The sequence below is a fragment of the Nuphar pumila genome, chromosome 3 (genome assembly GCF_984573655.1).
Source record: "Nuphar pumila chromosome 3, dmNupPumi1.hap1.1, whole genome shotgun sequence".
NCBI lineage: Eukaryota > Viridiplantae > Streptophyta > Magnoliopsida > Nymphaeales > Nymphaeaceae > Nuphar > Nuphar pumila.
Window position 1 is genome coordinate 132020499 of NC_143251.1, and position 27857 is coordinate 132048355.

The 27857-nt window shown below is 37.7% G+C and overlaps 1 protein-coding gene across 2 annotated transcripts; it reads left to right on the forward strand.

Moving 5' to 3' along the window:
- The first annotated feature begins 3028 nt into the window (after positions 1–3028).
- On the forward strand, positions 3029–27631 carry LOC149843868 (uncharacterized). 2 transcript variants are annotated; one of them, XM_090000106.1, is made up of 12 exons: positions 3029–7674; positions 7805–8044; positions 8857–8986; positions 9803–9955; positions 10164–10408; positions 10523–10592; positions 16583–16789; positions 24740–24975; positions 26068–26146; positions 26233–26370; positions 26750–26969; positions 27060–27631. In XM_090000106.1, exons 1-11 carry the CDS (start codon positions 3119–3121, stop codon positions 26936–26938), a joined length of 6243 nt encoding a protein of 2080 aa, XP_089856232.1. In that variant the 5' UTR covers positions 3029–3118; the 3' UTR covers positions 26939–26969; positions 27060–27631. The 2 variants fall into 2 exon arrangements, with proteins under 2 accessions (XP_089856232.1, XP_089856230.1); XM_090000104.1 differs by having other exon boundaries at positions 26750–27631.
- Positions 27632–27857: the final 226 nt, after the last annotated feature.

A 27857-nucleotide genomic window follows, 5' to 3' on the forward strand; every position in this document is an offset into this window, starting at 1 on the left:
TTCAAATCCTTAAAGCAAAATTTGAATATTCATTCCGATAAGTTACATGTTTGCCAAATTATTTTTGAATTCCAGCCTGATTCAAAACAACGTTTTTAGTTTGGATCTACTCCATAGTCAGATTACAACCAGATCTAATTGCATTTGTTTACATCTAAAGAACTGGTTTTCATTCTTTCTTAACAGATCCAATACTACTATTTTGAATCCGGATTCAACCTTACCTTGTCTAATCTGATTGAAATCGGTAACTCATATTTGGATTCATGAGAGTGGAATCTAGAATGATTCAGCATGTATGCATTTTCACCACAAATTTTGAGCCGTCCTTATGTTGCCATGTATGCAAAACATGGACCATAACAGTGGGTCTGAGAAACAAGACGAGCAGTTGGGCTCAGCTCAAAAATTGAGTTCAGTGAGCCTAGCTATGAGCCAGCTCAATTTAGATAAACGAGCTGACCACGAACATAGCAAGCTCAGCTCAGCTGGTATAGGCTCGTTTTACATATTATATATATATATATATATATATATATATATATATATATATATATATATATATATTATGTGTTTTATACATTTTATTACATATATTTAGTATATTATCAAATTATTTTTTTAAGAAAATGAGCCAGCTCGTGATCGGCCCGCCAAGCTCGGCTGGTGACCAGCTCACGAGCCTAGCTCGAGCTAGGGGTGTACCCTCAACGAGCAACAGCCAAAAAAGACGCGGCCCATCTAATAAGTGGAATTGAGTGAGGCCAGGTTGCCAAAAACAGATCCACATGAACCAATCCCACACAGCATACCCTCGTGTAGAGAGAGAGAGAGAGAGAGAGACTTTCCAACCTTAACTTTGCCTTTTTGAAGTTGCGCGTGAAGGGGGGAGCTGGTGGCCCCCCAGGACAAAAAAAAAGGTAAAAACAAACACTGTTAAAATTTATTTTACATTTAAGACCGAAAGGGTTTGGGGTAGTGGGATGGGACCTAGACTATTAGACAGGCAGTTTATGCTCAAATCCCACGGGCATCACCCTTGCATAAGTTAAAGCTTGGCGACTCCTTGGGGTCGAAGGGTAAGCCTTGGGAGTTTTATGACCACATGGACATTGACCCTAGCATGGGAGGCTGAGCCAGAATAAAAAAAAAAATCATTTTACATTTTTATTATCTACCTTAGTAAAATGTCATTTCACACTAACAACACAATAAGGTGGTGATACCAAAAAAGATTAAGACATGATCTCAAACTAATTACCCTAAAGCCAATAAAAGTAAGGTCCATAAATTACATCAAATTGATGCCCTCAACTCTTAAGCAGTTATGCTTCCCCAATATAGGACATTATAACGTCTATGAAATATCTTTTGCTTATAAATTCACCAACCAACAAGAAAGGAAGACATACATGTGACGTTTTCAATTATAGGCAATTCACAAGGTTTCACATGGTGACCCAATTGGATGAAAAGTGTGTTTTGGACATGCCTGGTGAAATTTCTTAATTTAGGGTTCATAATTTTGCTGTTTGAGTGGAAGTGAAAAGGGAAGATATGAAAGATGTGAGCTGCTTGGCCATTTTTTTGAAAACAAGAGCAACACTATCCTTTTATATGATAACACTCTCAAACCAACTCTTCACCTAGTGTTTTGAGTTATTAGGGAATATAGAAACTACTAATTATGCCACTTCCATGTTTTATGTTTTAATGTATCACTATTTTACGAAAAAAGCCACCTATTTTGTCAACTATTAACAGAAAGCACCTCAACACTTTTCTTATTATGCTTAGCTGCTTATTTTTATAATTTATGTTTCAAAGACATTCTTGGCGCTAAAAACATTCGGTTGATCTCCGTTAAGTTATCAACGCCACGGTCAAAATGACTTGATTATTGATTTGTTTAATAAAATACCAAAAGATGATATAATATGGATTGTTTTATAAGCAAAGAACATAAGTCTCGTTTTATGCTTTTCCCACGTATTGGCATACTGAATTTAATAATCCAAATGTTGGGCAGTTTTTCCTAAATAGCTGACAAGGGAGGCAGTTTTTTGTAAAATGTTTTAATTTACAAACTAAATTCTTCCATTAAACCCTTAAGCCTAACACTAATACTCAAAATTGCTTGGCTTGAAGATTGAACACCCCTTGAAAGGGATCAGGGGTGTCAACCGGTCGGGTTTGGTTTGGATCCAGTGAAACCAGACTTAGACCAGATTTTCAGATACAGCATCCAGTCCGAACATGAGTTTAATTGGGTCTACTATAAAAGAAATCATATCGGATAAAAATTACATGAACCGGACCCAGACCATATCTACTAATATATATATATATATATATATTTAAAAATTTATGGTTCTTAATTAGAACTCAGGTCGGGCCCAAGTCTGGTATAAAATTTCACAAACTACACTTGAGTCCATGTATTAATTGGACCTTCGGGTCCAACTCGGGTCTTAATCGGGTCTTCATATTTGTCATCATACCTGGACCCTATAGGGTTTGATTAGGGTAAAACCGACCCATTGACACCCCTAACAGGGATGTCAATGAATCATATTGTATTTGATATGTGACCCAATTTGATTTCATTTAGTTGCATTTGGTAAGCTAAAATCATATCCAATTATAATCGAATGACAATATGATTTCGATATTTTCTTACCAAATCCTATAAATATCCGAATTTGATGGACATCTAAATCCGTTTATATGTAAAAAAGCATAGCTGGTTTGAATTTTTCACCATCTGAATCCAAATCTGAATCTAAATTTAAACTCGTTCAGCAAACATTTGATTAGTCCAGTATATTATTAGCCACACCCGACCCGAATCCAAACCGTCTACATCTGGAAAATTAAGACACCATACGTATGATGTAATAGGCAATAACCATAAACTTTTTGTGTTTTCAGAAATATCTAATAAGTTAGGATCATCGTTGGAAATTATTGGATAAAAAAAAAAGGAAAACCAAAATCACACTTCAAAAGAATCCCGTAAGACAAGGGTGGCCGAGGGCCCCACTAAAAAAAAAGAAAAAAAAAACCCTCCACGATCAGAGACGTGATCTTCGTCTTCCTCTTCTTCTTCTTCATTTCAATGGCGGTCGATTGCAGAACGACGAGGATGGATCCCTCTTCCTCCCCGTCGCCGTTTTCCAGAGATATCAGAGGTAAATTTCCGGCCTCCGGCTCCTTTTCCGGCAAGAAACCCCCCGATCACCTCTCTCGATCTTCACCGACGTTCGAATCTGTAAATTTGCATCCCTCGTTTCTAGGGAATCAGCACTCGAGCTCCTCAGAAAACCTTAGGGATCAGCGTTACCTGGGGCACCAGAGGATTCTGGGTTCCCTCGAGAATTTTAGGGCGCGAGCGCTCGATAGCCCGTTCCTCCCGTCCGTGCCGCCGTCGTTCTTATCGGAATCGGCTGAGAAGAGTCAGAATCCGTCGAGGTCTCGGCTCGTTAAGGTGAAGAAGCGTTCGGCTTTGCAGAAGGGGAAGGCTGCTGCTTCGGGCGGTTCCGGCGGCGCCGTCGACGATGACAGGACGATGGGTACAGCGTCAGATGATCCGTTTGGATTGAGTTCAGTGCCTGGTGAATCTTTTTCGGATTGGAATGGCAGGTTATTTGGGAAATCTGGTGATCACATTGGGTTGTTTGGTTCTGATGGCTCTGGGGTTGAATTTGGCTCTGGTTCTGATACTTTGCACGGTTTTGAGAGTGATGGGATGCCGGAAATCTGCAATTCGGATGATTCTAGGGATCACGTTAGCTCAGGTGAGTCAAATGATCAAAATTTCAGGGGTGATTTGAGATTTAGCGATGTGGGTGGTCGTAGGATCAATAATGATTCCGTATTCGGCGATTCGGTTAGTGGTAGAGTGGGCAGTTTTTCTGCGTTTGGAAGAAGTGGTGATGAGAATGTGGGTGCTTCATCGTGCTATGTGGGTGTTTCTGAACAGACAACAGGTCTGCGTGAGCGTGTTTCTGGACAGAATCCGTTTCCTTCGAGGCTCCGTTTGGATAAAAAAGACTCAAGCTCATTGAGTGTCTTGGGTTCAGGAGGGCCTTCCTTGCGGATGGATAGCGATGCGGGGATTAGCTTGAATGGAGGACGTTTCAGAGTTTCCGATCGCAGTGAGTTTGTATTCGGAAGCGGTAGTCAGAAGGTTTCTCTATCAAAACGGAATTCGGCGAGCTATGGAGATGCTAGTGCGGGTGTGCCATTCGCGGATATGGGGAGATTGAAGATTGATTCTATGGATTCAACTGGCAGACTTCCTCATTCTGCTAAGAATGTGATACTTGAGGAGGATAACAAGGGCCACAGAGTTGGAGATCAGAATAGCAATGATCCTTCTTTCACATTTAAAGCTGGTACTGGGGTGAATTCAGTTGCTGGTGGCAGCATTCGAGGTTCAAGCCAGCAGGTCAAGGAAGCTGCATTTGATTTCAAGGCTGGTGAGAGAAGGCCCACAGATGATGTTTTACAGCAGAATGGATTTTCTTTCGGGGCTAGTGATTTAAAATCATCAGTTTCATCTAATCTTTCTGCTAATCTGGGATCTGGTCTGCACGAGGAGATGAATAGGACGAGTACTCGTGCCGAAGCATCGAAAGGTAATTCAGATTGTCGTTCTCATGGGAAATCCACAGCCCTTCTACCTGATGAGTTGAAGAAGTCCACTATTGAAACCAGGTTGCAGAAGCATTGTGACACATATTCGAGGGATAACATTCCTACTCTGAATGCACAAAGGACCTTCATCTGTGATGGCGAGGATTCCACCATGGGCAAGAATGTCACTGAGGAAAGAAGTTTCCCATTTATGGGAGATGCTTTTCCTAATAGAAGCTGTGTCTTTGGGTCTAGTGCTTCAGCTAGTTGGTTTCAGGAAAATGTATCGTCCAATCTAGTTGATGAGGTGGGAAAGTTGAAACTTAAAATGGGATTGCAGGATGGCAGTGACACATGTTTAAGCGGTTACCATCCTACACCTTCTGAGGCAGGGATCTTCAGTAGGGACCGCTTTCCGGGTGCAAGTGAGCCAGAGGTCGGGGAACCTGCGTTTGCGTTTAAGGCCGGTCAGAGCATGTCCAGAGGTGATCCTTTTCAGCAGAATGGTTTTGTTTTTGGGTCTAGCAGTGTGAAAGCATCAGTTTCAAGTAAGAATGCATCTAGGTGTCCTGGAAATCTGGGATCAAGTGATAATGTTCCTTGTCCCAGCATGCCAGGAGCCTCTAGCAAGGGTAATATGGATCCAACCCTTAAGAAGAACTCAAGACATGAAAGCACGACCTTGGGCTCGGATGATGTTCTCCAAGAGCATGATTTTTCTGCTGGGACTAATTACGCAAAATCTTCAAATAATGGTTCAGATGATCATTTGCACGGGAAGTCAGTATCTAGTCTGCCTCATGAGACGAAGTCATCAAAAACTGAAGGTGGCATGCATGTGAATGGTAATATTCCTGCTCTGCATGTGCCAAGGGCCTTCAACAGTGATAGAAAGGATACCACCATTCGGAAGGACTCTATATACAAGAGCAGTTTCTCAGTCTCAGGCGATGCTTTTCAGTACAAAGCGTTAGCTCCAGATGAAAATTCAGCTGGTGAGTTTACAAAAAACTCAGCATCCAGTCTTCCTGATGAGATGAGCAAGTTGAATCTTGAAAGCGAATCAAGGAATTCTGGTAGCATGCACTCAAGTGATAATATTCCTGGTCCTAGTAAGCCATGGACCTTTGCCAGGGATAGCATGCATCCCACCAAGGGGAAGATTAATGCACATAAAAGTGGATTCTCAGTTGTAGATGATGTTCCTCAGCAGAATGTTTTTGTCTTTGGTTCTAGTAGCGCAAAAAAATCTGTTTCAAATGAGAACTTAGCTGGTCATTCTTTTGGAAGCTCAGATGCCACCCTGCATGAAGAAGTGGGGATGTTGAATACGGAAAATGAAACTCCGGATTTTGATAACGTGCTCCCCAATGATTGCACTCGCGGCTCCATTGGTTCTAGAGAACTAGGAGATTGCAATCCAAGCAAGGGAAAGAATTCTAGGCGTCCTGTTTTTTCTGTTGCCAGATCTCAGACTGGTAAAGCCTATATTCGTCCTAGACAGGGTCATGTTTCACAAGCTGCTGATGGCATGGCTTTTCCAGTTCGGGGAACAGAGACAGCTGCCTCTTCTTCTCGATGCTATAGTGAGGATATTGATCCATCAAATGTAGCCGAGAAGAGTTCTTGTGATCCTATGGGGTCTGAGACAATTCCATTATCTTTCACATTTGGAGGTGGAGGAGAAAGGGTATATGGCCCCTCTGCTCAACCAAAGGAAGATTCAAGGCCCAATGCAGAAAGCGCCACTGGGTCTGAGATTCCATCATCTGCTGGAACTCCATCTGAACTGTCTGGTTCTTGGCGAGGAGTAGACGAAACACTTGCAGATCCAAGATCTTCAAAAGTAGAGGGTCCGCATCTACAGAGAGATTTTTCTTGGACCTTTTCTGAGAACCCTTTTGCAAGTATGGGCAAACAATTTGAATTTAGTGCAAAAGGAGGACAGAGTAAAACTGTTGGGCCAAAAAAAAAGGGCGGGAAGTCAAAGAAACCTGCTGCAGCCAAGTCAAGGGAGCAACCCTCTGTTTTGCTGGAGAGAAGTTCCCAGGAAAAATTTGAGTTGGATTCTGCAGGTAGTTATTCACCAATGGATTTCTCTCCTTACAGGGAGGCATCACCATATGGTGAATACTCAAGGGCGACTTCTGTAGCTTCCGGTGAATCTGTCAGCCTTGGTGCTGATTATGTGGCAAAGAATTCACATCATTCTCTTTCCACTGATGAGATGGATGTGAAAGTAGGTGACCGAACACAGCCCTTCTGCAATGATGAGGGTAAGAAAAAAGGTGACTGGAAACCTATGCCTGAAGAATTGAGTGGTGAAAATGCCAAGCATTATTTTGATAGAAGCACGATAGGTGTCGACAGCTCTGTATCAGATAGAAATGGCACTTGGTGGAGTTCTTATGATGACAGTATTTCTGCTTCAAGACCTGAAAATGAAGGGCTTAACTTTAGAACGGCAACTTTGGATGCAGAAAGTGGGGGATGCACAACTGGTGAGTGCTCTAAATTGGATGCTGCAAATCGAGAGAAAGATGATGATTCGAAGTTCACTTTTTCTTCAAAAACGGAAGGAATTAATGAACCCACGTCCACCTTTGCTGCACCACCTGCCCTACAGTATCCATTCTCGGCAGTAAAGAGACATCCCAGAAGAAAACATTGGACAGCAGCTGACAGAGATGCTTATGGATCCAACTCAAGTGCGAACTCTCTTATTGATTCCTCTGATGTGAATCTATTTCCACTTGCTGGTGGTGGTCTTGGTCAAACTAGAAGTGAAAAAGAAGCTCCATTAGTAACTCGAGGGAGTGGGAAGCAGTATCCTGAGACAACATTAAACCAAAACTTATTTACGGACATAAAGTCAACAGTGAGACAAGAACCTACACCACCTGCTGATGAAACTATGGGTGAATCTGGTTCTAAAGTATCTATCGTGTCTCCTGTTCTATTGAATGCTAATGCATCAATGCCCACGCCAATTGCAGCAGCTGCAGCACTGGAAGCTTGTGAGAAGTGGCGACTCAGGTGCATTTTATGTCGATTCTATTCCGGGTTTTTTTTGTGTTCTATTCAATTTCAGCTTTTTTTTATGTGTTCTTTCTTCTTCCCCCACCATCTTCTTGATTTTCGTTAACTTGGATTCTATTTATGCCAGGGGAAACCAAGCTTATGGAAAAGGGGAATTATCTATAGCTGAGGAGTATTATACATGTGGATTAAGTAGCGTTCCTCCAAATGGGACATCTAAAAACTGTATGAGGGCTTTAATGCTATGCTATAGCAATCGCGCCGCAACTCGCTTTTCTCTAGGCAGAGTGAGAGAAGCACTAATGGATTGCATGGAAGCTATTGCAATTGATTCATCCTTTCAAAGGGCACAACTTAGAGCCGCAAAGTAAGCTTAGTTTTTATGAGTCCCTTTCTTTTTGTGTGTTTCTCCTATTTGATCATGTAATCTGCTCATTCATGAATTTATTTGCACCCTTTCTTTACAATGGGAGTGGATTATTGTCTGGAGACTCTGGACTAGTGTCATAGGCATATGAATGTGTCAAACTCTTCTTGGAATTGAGTTACGTGCATGATGCTTCTTGTACAGTCTACTAGAGCTTTGCTCTACAAGATGCATGGGATGCAGTAATATGTTCATGTTTTGCATGAATTGTGGTTGGATTTTGCCTGATGCTTTTAATTGGGTATATTATATGAATGTTCTCTGGTGGCTTGTGTCGGGTGTTATTGGGTCCCTGATTTGGTATTTGTGCCCTCTTGCTTGTATAGCTGTGTAGTATATCATTACTCTTTCTGGTGCTTAGTCATCCAGAATAAACTTCAAATCTTTTATCGTGTAACTTTTGAGATGATTGATATGAATGCATATGGTACAATTCCATTACAATAGGTCATTTCACAATCCTTTTTCTTCTTTGAAATGATTTCATATTCTTTAGTGTATGTGCATCTGCATGCGTCTCCCTTCTACATGGGGGGTTATATATTCATGATTTTGGAAGGTTACTAGTTTATTCCTTGCCTCCATGATTGGTTCATTGTAGTCTCCTTTTTCCACAACCGGGCCTATGTACCATTGAGTTGGATATACATAAGTCTTTATTAAGTTATTCTTATTTTTTATCTGTTTTCCTTTGGTGCTGCTCCAATGACACCTTTGAATATTGGAATGCTTTGTTGTTTTTCCTTTTTCAGTTGCTATCTTGCCCTTGGGGATGTTCAAGATGCTTTGGCATACTACAGTAAATGCTTGCAACACGGAAGCAACTCAAATGTAGATCAGAAGGTTGTCACAGAAGCTTCAAATGGTTTACAAAAAGCCCAGGTAGTTTTAGCACCATATTAGTTGGATAATTTAATGATACTTTACATGTTTCTTATATTGCCTTGTTTGTACTTTGTACTGAGCAGACGAAGTTTCCTTGTACCATGCATGTCCATCAAGTGGTGTAAAAGCATGGTTCCTGACTTATGAAAAAGAAAAGGGAAACACAGAAGTTTATTATCTAAAATGGAAAAGGTTTTATATATATATATATATATATATATATATAAAGTCATGCATCATGCGACATGAACATAATATAAAACCAGTTTAATCGTACAGGCATATCAATGCACACATCTATTCTTGATTGTTTATAAACATGGCTCAATGCTCATGCATATCTTTGGATACATGATTGCATAATCATGTGGACTTTATGCTTATAACTAGTCATTACTTCATAATGTGATTCTATTTTCAATTCACAACTTCATAACTATAGCATAATTTGCATGGCTAGCCATAACTTTTACTGTGTTATGCATCTGATTCAAAAGCTTGCTGTTATATTCCTGGGATATGCCTTCTTGAAGATGCTATTTTTTTGTTGTCTTAAATAGCTTAAACTCAAACGGAAGCATTAAGCTTTATCTACAAATTTCATAGTTTGAGTCCAGCCTTGTCTCTTGATATAGTCTCTACTCTCCACATGATTTATATGTTCTTATTTTCTTTATTTTTAACCATTCTATGATTCAAGCTTATGTGAAAGTTTAGAGTTTTGGCTGACTGACTACCTTTTAATTCTTTGTTAAAAAAAAGAAAAAAAAATGTTGGAGTATTAAAGCCATAACTTGCCTTTCTGACTGGCAGCAACTGGATAAGTACATGGATCAGTCTTCTAAGCTATTACAGAAGACGACATCTGATGCTGCAGCGAATGCATTGCAAATTATTGATGAGGCTTTATCAATAAGTCCATTGTCCGACCACTTAGTTGAAATGAAGGCGGAGGCCCTTTTAATGGTTTGTGCATCTCTGCCTTCTCAGTTACTACGATTTCAGTAGAAGTCATATTTATTGTGATTTGCAAACATAATACATAAAGTTTTATGCTTTTCCAGTGGTCTTGTTTGGACAAGTGAATCTTAAAGATGTTTCATTTCAGTTTTTTGGGTATATGATAATTTGTGTTCTTAGGGTGCTGACATGTGCCTTCTTTCTGCATCTGCAGCTTCGCAAGTTTGACGAAGTGATTCAGTTATGTGAACAGACTCTAGAATCTGCAGATAGAAACTCTGTCCTTATCAGTTCCAACTGCAAGACTCAACATGAGGATGGAACGGCTAAAGTAGAAAGGTCTGCAGTAAGGGTCTGGCGTTGGTGCATGATTTCAAGGTGTTACCTTCTTCTTGGAAGGCTTGAGAATGCTCTTGACTTGCTTCAGGAGCATGGAATAAGGGATTCTGATGTACAAAAGTAAATACATCCTCATTCTTTACGTTCAAAAGTTTGGTTATTTATGCTTGATGTACATGTAGATTTATAGCCAAAAATATCAAGAAAGATATAATGTGATTAAAATCTTTGCAGGTTCAGTGTCAAGACTGCAGAATCTTCATCGGCATTACCTGTCGTTATTCGTGAACTATTACGCCTCAAAGTATTATGATCACTTTCTTCATAAAGTCTTCCTCTTTGTGCTTGAAAAGTTTATTTTTGACTTGTGTTTATTTTGGCATTTTGATCACCTATTTTCGAATCTTAGTTACCTTTATTTCCAATTATATATGCTGAAATCCTTTTATTGAAGTAACCTTTGTCTTTTTTCTTTTTTTCATGCTTTCGGTAGCTGTATTTATTTTTTCATTGAAGCATTGACATTTTATGAGCTAAGGTATCCTGAATTCCATGCATATGAAAATTAATACCTGAAATATGATTGTGTGAGTACTTGCAATTGTTTCTTATACTTTCAGGGCATGTCATACTTTCAGAAGTCTGTTGGTGTTTCCAGCATTTTTGTTAATCCTCATAACTGACGATTTAATACCAGCATTATCTAGTACGCCCAGCATATTTGTGAATGCTGGTAATTTATTATACTGTATGACATGGAAGTGCTACATGTCAAGACGTTTCCTGAGAAAACTGCAGATTTATCAGAAAATAATTGCAGAAATAGAGAATGACACAGCAGTCAGTATGGGGGCTGTAACTTGCACTATTCCCAATGAGGGAGGTTGTGCCCTATATTTCTTCATTATATATTGAAAACATAATATCTTACATGACAATAATACCATGTTTAATATACAAATAGAACAGTTACGTATAGGGGTATATAATATGAACAAATAAATACACAAATATGGGTTGGTGGGCTGGGTATGGATCCAAACCCAAATCACGTCACCTCCCAATATCCTCCCTCAAGTTGTGCATGCTTCTTTACCATGAACAACCTGCTCTTCAAAAGCCAGATTTTTCGTTTAGTCAACCCCTTTGTGAACAGATCAGCCAACTGATGTTCTGTATTGACAAATTTAGCTTTCAACTCATGATCTTCAATTTTTCTTCTAATAAAATGCTGGTTTATTTCAATATGCTTTGTCTTCCCATGATAAATTGGATTCAAGGATATCTTAATTGCACTTTGGTTATCACAAAGTAGGATAGATCACGGAATCACCTCTACTAGATCATTAAGAAGATACCTGATCCAAGTAATTTTAGTTGTCACAGCCAAGGTTGTAAGTAGTAGTATATCGTAACCCATATCGGTCGGGCCCAAAGTAAGATACGTATTGTATCGTAACAAATCGTAAATTTCATTAAAAAGTCTTTAAAAATCTAAAAAAAATCATAGAATACAAGAACACAATATATTTATGTAATAAGATTAACTAATGATGCTCCAGTTAGAAGGATGGAAAAATGGAAAAATATATTAGTTAAAAGAGGTCGGGGTAGGCCTAGGAAGACATGGATGGAGATGATAGGAAAGGATATGAATGCTTTGAACCTCACCGAGGACATGGCATTGGATAGAAATGATTGGAGGAGCAGGATTCATGTGGAAGACCCAGAATGATTTTCTTTTTTGGTTCATATCGTCGACCCCAATTGTTTTGGGATGAAGGCGTAGTTGTTGTTGTTTGTTGTAATAAGATTAACTAAACATAGATATGTCATTAAATATTTAACAGACATGCATTTGGTTGTGCAACCACACATCTAATCACTACAAATACAATCGGTTAAGACAGAATAATGATACATTTAAAAGCTAAAAGGTTTTCATAACTCATTACAAAAGTCAAAGTTACATTTTTTAGTTAGGAAAGGCATACAGGCTGGAGTCCAGAAACATATGTCTATATATAAAAGTCATCTTCAGTATTAAACTTCAGTTTAATGATTTTCTTTGTTTATTGCATCGTTTAATGGTTTGAGATGATAATGGGTCATCTTCATCTTCTGAATTAGTGACCACCTCTGGCAATTTATCTCCTACAAATGTTGCACGTACTTATGTTTTTCTTTTATCATCTACTATAAGACTAGTAAGAAGCTCAACACGAATATTAGCAGGAATGCGATGTGTACATAATTTTACGATGGAGTTTTTATACCCCACAACATGAAATTTAAATCTATGCAATCATCCATGCATTGCAAAACCACAAAAGTTACACTTCACTATTTCTTTAAAACGCATCTTCAAGTCGGCTGGTGTACAATATTTCAATGCAGAATCCTTTGAGAGGCATCCTCTAAGACCTCCACCCTCCATCGACCTCTTAAAACATAAATTACTAAATCTAATCAATATAAAGATGTAAAACAATACTCAATAACACACGTAGGGACAAAATTTGAGTTCTAAGGGCACAAAAAACAGGATTAAGGGTAAAAAAACTAAAAGTAAACTATTATCTTTTAAAAGCATAAAAAAAGAAAGAAGCTTACCCTCTTTTAACTTCAATCATACAAAAATAAAGCAAAGAACAAAGATTTTTTACCTTATCTCACTTCCTTGAGTAAAAATTGAGTGAAAATGTACTCTTACGCGAGAAAATCACAAAGGCCTCTTCATTGCTCAAAAATCGACCCCCAAAACGCTCTCAAGTCTCCTATTGGTGCGTGGGTTTTCCTCTAATGGCCTCTACACAAATGGAGAAATCGACCCTAGGAAGGTCTTTAAAACCCGAAGTAAAAAAATGTTTTGGCCCTTTTAAAGTGTGTCCGAAGTGTATCGTATGATACAATATACAATACACCTGATACGAATATGATACACACTCATATCACAATATGCGTGTGTATCATATAGTTAGAATACATAATAACGATAAGTATCGTATAGTATCATACAATACAATACTTACAAAATTAGTCACAACCATGGACCAATATTCAACTTCAGTGCTTGATCTAGTTATTGCCCTTTGTTGCTTACTGCTCCAAGAAACTAAATTCCTTCCAATGAAAACATAGTAGCCAGATAGACCTAGACCTCCTCTCAGCTGGAACCCCCGCCCAATATACATCTGAATAGGCCACAACAATCAAGACATCTTCTTTTGTTCTTCTTTTATAACACAAACCATCTCCTACCCCTTCAATACCTCAATATTCTTTTCACTGATTTCATATGTGTGGTTCTGGGTTCATGCATAAATTGAGATACTTGATTAACATCAAAAACAATGTTCGGCTGTGTAATGGTGAAAAACTGTAACATGCCAACCACACTCCTATATTTAGTAACCTTTCCATTATTTGCCAACCACGCCCTTGTATTTAGTAACCTCTTCATTATTTGCATTGAGTCTTTGATGCATAGACTGGAGGGAGAACTAGTTTGCAATCTTTCATTCTTGACTTGGTAAGAAGATCAATTGTGTACTTAGGCTAAATCAATATGAAATTTCCATCATTTCTGTCTACTTCAACTCCAAAAAAGTATCTCAGTCTACCAAGATCATCTTGAATCTTTCATTCAAAAATTCTTTCACATCATTAATATGCTAGCGAGAACTTCCCGTGATGATTATGTCATCCACATAAATGAGCGGTAGAGTAATAAAATTTTCTCCCTTATAAATGAATAGCGATTTGTCTAAAGGACAACGATAAAATCCATACCTTTGAATTTCAAGGGATAAGCTTTTAAACCAGGAGCAGGACGCTTGTTTCAACCCATATATTGCTTTTTTTAACATGCACAAATATGTCTTTGGATCATTCTCACTATATCCTTGTGGTTGCCTCATATACACTTCTTTTAACTCTCCATGCAAGAAACATTTGTTTACATCCAACTAACTTAGCTTCCATCCATGATCAACTGTTAAGGAAAGAATGATTTGTATCGTCTCCATCTTCACAGTTGGACTGAATGTTTCCTCATAATCTTGTCCATACTCTTGTTTTAAGCCTTTCATAACTAATCTGGTCTTGTATCTTTTGATGCTTCCATCGGGTTTATACTTTGTCTTTTAAATTCATTACGATCCTGCAACATTTTTATCAGGTAGTCGTATGCCTATCTCCTAAGTCTAAGACTCATGTAAAACTTTTATTTCTTCATTCATGGCTTCAATCAATCTATTTGATTTGATGACCTGTTGGAATGCTTTAGGCCCCTTGCTTTTCAATTTGAGAGAAATATTTGAAAATCAATGTTAAAGTTCTCATTGCTAACCCATCTTTCAATAGGATGCCTTACTTTAGTGGACCTTCTCAACTGAGATAATTGGGGCTGATTATGTTCTTTACTTTGTGGCTGCTCATGGTCACTATACCCTTCTCTACTTTTTCTAGAATACACATATTCTTCTTTGAACCTTCCTGAGGCATCACTTGCATGAGTAACACCACTTTGCCCATGACTCTCCTCATGCTGAAAATCATGAACAACTTCTTTTGTTGCTAGAAGAGAGACTCCTTGATTTACATCCTCATAATTGATGGATGCAAAGATATCTGCATTCAGTCACGGTTCATATGTTTCAACACCCTTGCTCCTTTGCACTAGAGACTCATTAGAGACAATAAAAAAGTTACTCTCATCAAATATGGCATTCCTTGATACTTTGATTTTTCATGTCTTGGGATCATATCACCTGAAGCCTTTATAATTATCAACATATCCAACAAATCTACAAACCAAACTCCTTGATCATTCTGTTTGAAGCTCAACCCCGCTAAAGCTGCTAACAGTAATACTTTGTCTAATCCAGTCTGAGATCCACTACTCTAACCTTGATTGTTCGTTTGTCCTTTATTCTGTTCATGTGGGTTTTATCTTGGATCATCCTTGAGCCAACACTTTGGTTTCACATGCCCAGCTATGTCACATGGGTGCGGGTGCGGGTGTGACACGGGTGCGGCGCAATTTCAAAAATTTTGGACACGGGGACTCGGCTATATATATATATATATATATATATATATATATATATATATATATATATATATATATATATTTATTTATTTATTTTTTAAATATAAAATATATAAGCATGCACAACAATTTTAACTATTTTTTATTTCATTAACATCCTGATTCTGCAGATGTGTTTTACAAAGGATCAGAAGGTCGGGTTCGGTATATCGGACCCAATTACACTGGCATAAAAAACCGCAATATTTAACGAACAAACGATATTTTCAAAACATGGCATTTTTCTTTGCACCTACTACTGAAAATACCCCAATAAAATCGGGGTGTTTTCAAGGTAAGTCGGAATCCTGCCCTCTCTTTCAAACGAGGCCATCTCCCATGAGGGGCCCTGCCTGCCGGCAATGAAGGAGAGGACAAAGAGGGGAGGTCTCGGCCCCTCCCCTGCGTACAGAAGGAACGGGGAGGCCGGGAGGGGCTCGGTGTAATGAAGTATGCGGAAGAATCAAGAATGCAAATGCACAGTTATCCCTTGTTAATCCAGAGTAATCTCTAAGCACTTGATAATTTACAGCCACAGCCTCTTCTAGAGTCTACTTTTCCAATAATTCTAGAGGATTTTCATTAGCTTAAATCTTATCTAGATTGATGTCGATCAAACTTGAAAGTATTTGCATAAATTTTCTTTACAAATATTTTAGACTGCATGCCTTGGGTTATGTTCATCAATGTGTTTACACGATGACTACACCAAAGAGACTGTCTAATAAATAAGTGCTGCAGTTATCAGTTACATGTATCTTTTGTAAAACTAATTGTTCATAACGCCTCTGTCAAGCTCTCGAGTTTAATTGATTATTTCACAATCGCCATTTCTGCAGCTGCAATTTGTGAGCTGCTCGCCATCTGCTCTTAACTTGCATAGGATATTGTGCATAAAATCTGAATTTTACATTCTTATACTATATTTGAGCTTAAATTTTCAATTTACTTTGTTGAATCCTATTAATGTGTGGCCCTACTATTTCTTCTCTTCATGTGCTAGAGCAGTTTTGAATATTTTGTCCTCTCCGTTATGAAGTTGAAATCCACAAAGCTGCTTGTTATCTATTCTTTGAATTTCACAGGATGCCATTGAAAAGAAGTGTATCTTTTCTTATTATATTTCAAGATAATTTTCATCTTATCTAACTAATCCTGTGAGGGTATTGCCTGACATGAGTATTTCGTTGTATTCCTTTTAGTCTGCTGGGAATGAAGCATTTCAAGCAGGAAGGCATGCAGAAGCAATTGAACATTACACTTCTGCCTTAGCTTACAATGTTGAATCACGACCTTTTGCAGCAATATGTTTTTGCAACCGAGCAGCTGCATATCAGGCATTGAACCAGATCACGGATGCCATTGCTGATTGCAGTTTAGCAATATCTCTTGATACAAACTATCCAAAGGTATGTCATTGAGGTGGTATATAATCATGCTATCGTGTTTCTATAAATGATTTGTGAAACTCCAATTTGGTGCAGAATCTGCATATTGACCTTGCTATTGGATTACAATGTACAAATAGTTTATTCTTGTTGAATTTTGAGCCATTTAAGCAAAAAAATAGATATTTTGGTGTGTTGCCTCGTTTGGCACTTTTGTGTACTCATCTGATGAATAAATTGATGTCACTATGTGATAAGTATTTACAGTCATGATGATTGAGTAATGAGAGCATTATGACTTCAAAACATAGCTTTATGTAATGCCTGTCAGCTCTCTTCAATGAATAAGCCCAGCTACTCAATCCAAGTCTCAGAAAGTTAACAATATAACATTTTCTATTGCATTTCCCTATTTAAATGCGAAGCAATCCTTGAATTCAGAATGTAATTGAATATCTCTGTGCACTCTTTAAAGCTGCATGATTCATCTACGATCCAATATTCAACTACCATTCCGTCGAACTGCAAGGTCATTTTTTGACATGTTTCTGAGCCTGCTATAAGTTTGGGTCAACTGTTGGGAAGCATATAAATTCAAAGGGACTGGACATTCCTAAGTGTGATCACTGATCAAGCTAGTCAATTGACTATGAGCAAACTCTTCAACCCCGTGTCTTTGTTTGATCATTGCAAAATACCTCTTTTAATGTCTTCTATAATGTAGAACTAATACACCCACTTGCCACATTGGTTTTATTGAACTTTTAAAATATGTTCACATTGTTGTACTAATCAAACTCAGTCATATTTGGATCATTAAGATAAAACTTGAGAAAGACGAGGGGTCTCAGAGCAGAACTGCAGAAAGAGATCTAGGTTAGGATTTCGTTCTTCTCTTCCCACCTGATCTAAAATATTTTATTAAAAGGACTATTGCTGACTCCAACTTAAGAGATGACTTTTACTAGCCAAGAAAAGTCATGCCTTGGCTAGGTACGTGCTCCATAAATTGATGGCATGATCCAAATGACTATCATAGGGTATTCATACATAGCTTTCATTATCTGCCATGGAGCATCCTATGTATGTATCCAGATTACCTCCACATGCAGCTAGGACATTCTTATATACCTTTTGTGTGTTTACCTTATTTACTTTTAGGAAAATCATAAAGCCATAAACTCTCCGATGCTAACCTTATAATCAAGAGGCTTTTATCCATTTTCTTTTTTGACTGCCCAGATTTGGTAGCTTATAATCCCATTGGCACCAAATTCTTATGCTAACCTGGCTAGGGTTTGAAGACAGAGAATTGACTTAGGGTAGGGATCAAATCAGGGACACCTTTGATCTCATAATGCTGGTTCACCCCTTTGATGAAAGGATTTCTGGGTCTTAGAGACAGAAAAATTAAGATTTTGCTTGTTCATGCTGAACTTGCATTTGATGTGGTCAGTTCGAGAAGGTTAAGGCTTCATCATCGAGCAAATCACCAGTTCATTACCTTGCTAGAACATCCCTAAATCTGCTAATAATCATATATACCCTCACCTATGCTTGACAAAGCAGTAGTCCAGGCCTCATCTGTTGTTGGTTTCACTATAGATCATCATCTCTATGAGTCTTTACCCTGGCTCCCTGCATGAGGCTCATGGGCCCTCAAAAAATCTGTTTCTGAAATATTTACTGATTCTGGCACTTCAGTTCGACCATCCTTGCCATCTCTTTTTCCAATCTAATCCCCCAAAGCCTTGTAGACTGGATAGAAATAAGGCCATAAACTTGTTTGTATGCATTTATGATCGTGAACCTTGCAAAGTTTAGATCAAAATAATCTCTGAAAACTACATTCTCATATGTCTGCAATGGTCAATTGGCAAGAAATTGGATGCTGGATTTTCCACTAGTTTTGTGTTAAAAGTAGTTCCTCAGGGATGAGACAGTTCTCGTCAGTTAGAACAAGGTTGTAGAGCAGGTTCATATTGTTCTATCACAAACTGAGGAAGGAAATGGTGAAGATATGGTGGGGGTTATGTGCATGTTATAAGCAATTCCTTGAGTTGTCAAACTGAACGGAACTGGTTAACTAATTTTTTGTTCTCTGATGATCCTTTCTGTGACCTGAACTGATATGTGGATGTGATAGTTGTGCTTGGATGATCCTCTATGTGATCTGGATTGGTTTCTACATGGGTTGTATACAACATGCATGGTAGGAGGCAGCAGGGAGGTTGACATGTTACCAACCTCTCTAGAGGCTCAATTTTCAATATTTGTTTCATAATGGAGTAATATTGCTTGTTCTTTGTCAAAAGCTTCCTGATTGGATTTTAGTATAAATATATCATCAGCCTGACAGAGAAAATTATTATTTGGATACAAAGCTGTAATGATTCTCTCACACTCTCTCTCATATGCTTTATTTTGTAGTCTTGCTTTTCCTCTTGAGTAATGCTAATATGAGAATTACGATAAATGATGAAAACACTCTCAGAGGTGAAAGAATGTCCGGGAGATAATTTGACTTGGTCACCTGAATCTAGTGACTACAAAGAAATACAAATCACTTCCCTATGAAAGATGAAGGGAATAAAATATAGAAGAAAAAGTGGAGAACGATGATGGAGAATGACTTCTAATACTTTTTACCTATGTCACATGGGTGCGGGTGCGGGTGCAGGTGCGGGGATTCGGCACTTCCAAAAAACCCGGGTGCGGGGGTGCGGCAGGGGCAAAAATGTAAATATATATATATATATATATATATATATATATATATATATATATATATATATCATGTATAGTCTATATGTATGAATGTATGGTAGCTGTTAAGGTACATGACATTTATGCCCAACTTACTTTTTACCATTTTTTTATCTTATATGGTTGTCCCTAAAGATGAAAGTGATGAGTTGTGGAGCCTGATTCATTGTTTTTGCCCTTGCAGGAAGGGGGGTCCGGGGGCTCCCCCCGGCGCGGGTCCCATTTTATAGGGCAATTTTTTTTTTAAAAATTCTGCAGCCCATTTCATAGGGCAAAAAAATTTAAAAAAAAAAAAATTTAAATGGACAAAAATGACCCTGGGTGCATTCAACGCACCCAGGGTCGGGTTGACCGCACTCGGTGCCGCACCCGCGTCGACGGCACCCTGCTAGTTGAATCCCTGTGACATAGCTTTTTACTCAAAAAGACTCTTCATACTTCGGATTCATACAATGACTCTTAGACTAGGCTTTTATAGCACTAGTAAGACCTTTCTAGATGTATTGAGACTCCAAAAGACTCTTAGAAGCTTGTACCTACTTAATAACTCTAGAAGACTCTTAGAAACTTGTACATACACAATAATTCTAGAAAACTCTTAAAAGCTTGTATATGCTAAATAATTCTAGAAGACTCTTAGAAGCTTGTACATGCTCAATAATTTTAGAAACATTGTTCAAGTTTAATTTATTCCCAACAATGCCTATTCTAAATTAAACTTGCTCCTTACGCCCAATCTTTCTGCATTTCTCTTGAAGACTTGTCCACTTAGTAGCTTCGTGAAAATATCTGTCATCTGATCTTTCGTTCTGCAGTACTCCACATGAACATCACCTTCATTCACAAGTTCCCTCAGAAAATGATACCGAATCCGAATGTGTTTGGTCCTTCCATGAAGAACTGGATCTTTCGTAACTGAGATAGTTGAGTTGTTGTCACAGAAAAGAGTTATTGGCTTATTTTGCTTCTGCTTCAAACTCTCTAAAATTCCACGCAACCAGATTAACTGACAACCTGCAAAAGATGCAGCAATATATTCTGTTTCTGTAGTAGAAAGCGCAACAATTGGTTGTTTCTTTGAGCTCCACGAAATTGCCCCACTTCTAAGATTAAATACATAACCTGAAGTACTTCTGCTATCATCAACATTCCCTGCTAGGTCACTATCAGTATAACCAATAAGGTTGACTGCAACATTAGTTTCATAAAAAATTCCTTAATCGATAGTTCCTTTCACATATCTTAGAATTCTTTTTGCAGCTTCCCAATGATTTGAATATGGCTTCTCCATGAATCTACTCACCAAACTGACAACATACATAATGTCAGGCCTTGTGGATGTAAGATACATTAAATTTCCAACCAAACTTCTGAACATAGTGGAATTGACAAGTTTTCCTTCACCTTCTTTAGATAGCTTCAAACCTGAAATGCATGAAGTCGAAACTGGGTTAGCATTCTCTATCTTGAACTTCTTTAAGATCTCTTTTGCATAGCTCTCCTGCGAAATAAAAATTCCTTTCTTGGTTTGATAAACTTCAATACCAAGAAAATGATGCAATTCACCTAAATTTGACATCTCAAACTCTGTCGTCATTGAGTTCTTGAACTCATTCAACATCTGCACATAATTCCCTGTGAAAATTAGATCATCAACATAAAGACTTACAATAATGAATCTTCCTTCCAAATTGACTTTGATGTAGAGAGTATGCCCATATGGATATTTCTGAATTTCACATTTTTCAAAATATGAATTGATGTGGCTATACCATGCTCTGGGTGATTGCTTCAACCCGTACAAAGCTTTCTTCAACTTGTATACTTTCTTCTCTTTTTCTTCCTTGACAAACCCAGGTGGTTGGTCAATATAGACTTCTTCATTAAGAATACCATTCAAGAATGCAAATTTTACGTCCATTTGAAAAAACTTTCAATTATTCTGAGCAGCAATAGAAATAATTAAACGAACAGTCTCAAGTCTTGAAACATGAGCAAATACCTCTGTAAAATCTTTTCCTTTTTGCTTGTACCCTTTTGCTACCAGTCTTGCCTTGTGCTTGTTGATAGAGTCGTCTGGATTCATCTTTGTCTTGTACACCCACTTTACTCCAATAGAACTTTTGTGTGGTGGTAAATCTACAAGCTCCCATGTATCATTGTTTTCAATTGAACCAATTTCTTCTTTCATGGCTCTCCATTTTTCTTCTTGACATGCATCATCAAAAGAAATTGGATCTTCACTTGCAAAGAAGGTAAAAAATATGGCATCATTCTGACTAACTTCTTCTGTGATGTCATATAATTCTTGGATGCTTCTCATTTTTCTTATAGGGCTGCTCGATGAAGAACTTGGGGAAGCAGAAGAATTTCCTGCTTGGGCACCATTTTCATTATTTTCAAATGTTGGATCATTCTCTTCTTCTTCAAACTCAAAAGGAAAGATAGGCAAATTTTTTTTTCAACCTCCAAGTCTTTAAATATGGAATTTTCATCAAATCGAACATCTCGACTGATCACAATCTTCTTTGTCATCGGGTTGTACAGCTTGTAAGCCTTGCTTCTTTCGTTGTAGCCTATGAAAATACACTTCTCTGATTTATCATCCAACTTGTTTCTCATAGCATCTGGAACATGAGCATAACTCATGCTCCCGAATACCTTAAGATGGTGAACACTAGGCTTTGAATCATACCATGCTTCATGTGGTGTGTAATTTTTCAAGCTTCTTGTTGGTGATCTGTTAATAAGATAAACTGCACAAGAAACAACTTCTGCCCAAAACCTTCTTGACAGCTTCTTCTTCTTAAGAATGCATCTGGCCATCTCCATAATTGTCCGATTCTTTTTTTCACACACCATTTTGCTGTGGTGTATGTCGGACCGTCATTCCATGCCAAATACTATTGTCCTTGCAATATTTTTCAAACTCATTTGAAAAATATTCACCTCCGCGGTCAGTCCGTAAAGTATTGATTTTCAGCCTAGTAAATGTTTCAACTTCCGCCTTGAAGTCTTTGAATTTCTGAAAAGCTTCAGATTTTTCTTTGACACAATACACCCAAACTTTTCGTGAGTAATCATCAATGAAAGAGATAAAATAACGATTACCTCCTAAAGATGTCACCGTCATCGGACCACAAAGATATGAATGAATAAGCTCCAAAGGTCTTGTTGCACGCCATGATGATTGAGGAGAAAATGGATTTCTGTGTTGCTTTCCGAGTTTGCACGCTTCACAAACTTCATCAAGATGATCAATTTGAAGCAAGCCTTTGACCATCATCTTCTTTGAGAGAAGCTTTAAATTTCTATAATTCAAGTGTCCATATCTATCATGCCATAGCTTAGAAACTCCATTATCAATACTAATAAAACAAGACATATTTTTATTTTGAAGGGTGAGTGAAAAAAAATTATTTGAAGCAACTCCAACCCTTGCAATAACTTGTTTTTTCCTTGACAAGTAGCAGCAAGCCATGTCATAGAAATAATGTCGAATCCCTTTTTCAAAAGATGCTCCACATTGAGCAAATTATTTTTCAAACCAGGAATAAAATAAACTTCAGACATTTTCTCCATTTTTTTTATTTTGTTTTGAACTTCATTTCACCAACACCACTAACTTTATAAGTCTTTTCATCTCCTACTTTAACTTCACCATAATTAGATTCAAACAACTTATAAAATAATTTTTTGTTACCTGTCATATGCTTGCTAGCACCATTGTCTATGTATCATACATCATCAAGATCTCCACCATGAGACACGAGCAACAAAGTGTCATGATTTTGCTCTTGGTTTTTGTTTTCATACACCAAACGAGCATCATGCCTTTCTTCCTTCTTGTACCAGCATTCACTTGCTATATGACCAGGTTTGTGGCAATTATAGTATTCAAAATAGCTACGGCCTCTCCCTCTTTGATTTCCACGACCTCTTCCTCTGTGCGAGCCTTTGAAATTTTGATTTTGATTCAAGCCATTCTCCTTGCTTGAATAATCACCTCTTTCACGAGCATATGAGCCTCTTCCTCTAAAGCTTTCACTTCTTCCACGACCACGTCCTCGACCTCTTTGATTTTTTAAATTCTCCTTCTCATTTAGAGACAATTTCGACTGCAGTGCTTGATTCAAAACTACTTCTTTCTTTTTTTTTATTAGCCTTTCTTCATGAGCTTACAACGAGCTCGTAAGCTCATCAATGGTCATGGTATTCAAGTCCTTTGATTCTTCAATGGCTACCACAATGTAGTCAAATTTTGAATCCAAAGAACGAAGAATTTTCTCTATGACATGAACATCATCCATAGTTTCACTATGTCTTTTTAATTGGTTAACTATAGACAATACTCGTGAACAATAATCAGAAACTGATTCCGACTCCGTTTTATGCAAACCTTCAAACTCTCCTCGAAGAGTTTGCAAACAGACTCTTTTTACCTTTTCACCTCCTTTAAATGAATTTTCCAAAATCTCTCATGCTTACTTTGAGTAAGTAGCACACGCAATCTTCTTAAAAGCGACTTTATTTGAGGTTACTCCTTAGTAGATTACTACAAGAGCTCTCTTATCTTTCTTTTTCGACGCTTTTAGACTCTCTCTTTGAACTTGTGACATTTCTTCTTCATTTTCAACTTCAACATAGCCTTTTTCGACTATCTTCTGCAATTCTTGAGATCCAAGAATAGCTTTCATTTGGATACTCCAATTACCGTAATTTTCTTTGGCTAATTGAGGGACGAAAGGAAGAGGAATCAAGTTGTTCATTTTAATCGAACAAAGCTTTGATACTAATTTGAAGAGAATAAAATATAGAATGGAGAGAAAAAGTGGAGAACGATGATGGAGAATGACTTCTAATACTTTTTACTCAAAAAGACTCTTAGAATAGGCTTTTATAGGACTAGTAAGACCTTTCTAGATGTATTGAAATTCTAAAAGACTCTTAGAAACTTGTACCTACTTAATAACTCTAGAAGACTCTTAGAAACTTGTACATACACAATAATTCTAGAAAACTCTTAGAAGCTTGTATATGCTCAATAATTTTAGAAGACTCTTAGAAGCTTGTGCATGCTCAATAATTCTAGAAACATTGTTCAAGTTTAATTTATTCCCAACAAAAGATGCAGTCTTTGCTTCAATAACTGTCATGGATCACCACCAACTACTTGTAATTTCCTAACTGTGTGGTATATTTTAGGCGCTTTCTCGGAGAGCAACATTGTATGAGATGATCAGAGATTATGGCCAAGCATCTAATGATCTTCAGAGACTTATCTCACTTCTTGAAAGGCAGATTGAAGACAAGCCAAACCAAACTGGAGCATTAGGAAGATCAGGAAGTACAGTGAATGATCTAAAACAAGCTCGACGAAGGCTTGCTGCTGTTCAAGAAGAAGCCAAAAAAGAGATTCCTTTGGACATATATTTGATCTTGTGAGTATCTACTTTTCCTATGCCTGTGCTGATAAGTTCAATATATCATGATAAATTTATATTTGTGATATTTTGAAAATAGCATGATATTTTATCTTCCAAATAGGTTTTAATTTTATAGTGATATTGCAGTATTTTCAAAAACAGTAATGCCTGTAGTCTAACCGATTTTTTCAGTTGCAATCTTTGTGTGTTTTTGTTAGGACTGTTTCTTTAACTCCTAGATGGGTCTCTAAGTTGCATGTGTGATGGAAAAACAAGTTTCAACGAGAAATTTCTGTAGAGAAATTAAAGCATGTGATATCGGAGTCCATCATACCCCATCTTTGTGGTTATCATGGTCCATTAAATGCAAAGTATGTCATGTGTAAAGTTATTTCAATGTGGAAATCTACTTTTTCCATTATGCGATGGTGGTGATGAGTGGGCTACTGAATTTTATCGTTGGGAAATCTATTTAAACTTGCTTGCTTTGAAGCATGTATGTTATTAGATATACTATGATAATTTATGTCTGATCTAGTGGGATATTAATTGGATTGATAGAAATAGATAGAGATTACTATAATACAAACCTTTATGTTACCAACTAAAATCTCTCTCTCTCTCTCTCTCTCTCTTGTGTGTGTATATATCAGCCTTTCTGCCTTTTGTTATGTTTCAAGGTCTTATGAAAATACCAAAATATCATGACAAATTAATGACCTACAAAATTGAAGTTATCATGATGTTATCAGTTACCGTGATATTTTCTTGAGAAAATGTTGGTTTGAAAAAAAAATATTTCTTTCAGTTCACAATTTAATTTTTTATTTAAAAAAATGTTTTCTTTAAACCCAATTCTATTTTTTATTTTGAAATCAATGCTGAGATTTCTCTGTGAAAGCCCTGTCAATGTTATTGTGAAACCCATAAATTGGTGCATCTGTGCATGTGCTTGTACACATATGTCCTAATCTCATGAAACTCTTCTATGTTTAAACTTGCATCTTAGCTTCTTCAAGAGCGCCTAACAGGGATGCTCGTGTCTGTGTGTGGTTGCACCATCCCATCATCTGATTAGGATGACCTAATGCTTCCTGTATTTCTCAGGGGAATTGATCCATCGTGCACTGCTTCAGAAATAAAGAAAGCATATCGGAAGGCAGCACTAAAATATCATCCCGACAAGGTTTTGTCTTACATTTTCTATTTGAAATTTTTAAATAGTTTGGACCCATTCAAGGTGTCACTGTTACCATGCCTCTGTTGTTATAGGCTGGTCAATTCTTGGTGAGAAGTGAGAATGGTGATGATGGTCTCTGGAAAGAAATTTCTGATGAGGTATACAGGGATGCCGACAGACTTTTCAAGATGATCGGGGAGGCATATGCAATCGCTTCGGACCCCACTAAGGTCTGCCAACATGCTTACATGGATGAATATGCTCTGTTTTTTGTTTTCTTGCCACAACACTGTGTTCCCTGCTAATCATTGTCTTCAGTTCCGGAAGCATTTTAACTTGTAATTAGTTTAGGATCGCATGGATACTCCATTTTGGCTCCAGTTCCATATCCCCTCATATACTAGTCATATTGAAAACCTCATAGAAAATGGCAGTATGCCTGTATCCGCAGCTGTTACCATGTGATATAGTCTAGGAGACTAGGACTTGTTGCCTGGAAAGGGAAATGTTCAGGCATCATTTTAGTTTTGTTGTTTGGCAAGTTTGGCTTCTTACTTGTCCAAATGATACTTGATGTGATCTGAGATAAAGTTTTCTCTTGCCCTACAGCGTATAATGTTTGATTCTGAAGAGATGCGGAAGACGCAGAAGGGTAGCGGAAGCAACCCATCTCAGCCACCATCTGATTCTCACAATTGCCACCCATTTGAGAAAGGGAGCATGAGGACCTCATGGAGAGAGATGAGAACGCATGCCAACACACGGCCTGATTCAGTTTGGTCAAGCAGGTTCTACTAAATAACTCGACTGTGTGTTACTTTGTTGTAAGGTTTGTCAATTCCCAAGGCCAGTGTGGTTTGATTTAATTGCCAATGCCTGTAATGGTTTGATTAAGTGTGCCCTCATTTTTCCATCATAGTTTTGCCTCCATGTATCTCATCGCAGTGGATATGTGAGGCAAATATGTGGGGGAAAGACGATTTCACTATATTTCTCACCAGGAACAGCTCACATACTGCTTTAATGGGCTAACAGCCCTAGTATGAAGAGCTGCTCAGATGTTCATATATGATTTTCCAAAACGGCATCTTCAACGCGATGAGCTTGGACTTTTCATGTGTAAGTTAGAAATGGAGATGAAGCTTCTGGATGTTTACCACCATGTCCTACTATACAGTGGCAAAAGCATACATATTTTTTCCCTCGTTTCTTTGCCGAAGGCCAAGAGTGAAGAGGTGTGGCAGCTGGATAACTTCTGCTTAAGATGTGATACCAATCACTAGTAAAATGCAATAGAAAAAGTCATTTGTTTCAGGGCAAGTTATATATATGATGCTCGTGTATGTCATTTCTTGTGTAAATTTGTAAACTTATAGGATTTTAATGAAAGTTTTGAGTGATGGTCTTTTGGTGATTCCTATGCATATTTGCTTCAGGTAGCAATAGACCATGCTAAATATGATCCAGTGGTTAGTTGTTGCCTTTAGTGCATTCAAAAGGCCTAAATAATGTCATATATGCTTATGGTTAGTTTTTGCTTTTAGACATCAGATCATGCTGAGTATGATCCAATGGTTGGTTTTTGCTTTTAGATATCAGATCATGCTAAATATGATCCAATTGTTAGTTTTGAGTGATAACTTTTCTCGAAAGCAAAAGACCTAATGTACTTCTAAAAGTGAGTACATATTTTTGAAAATGCACCATTTTTAAAGGT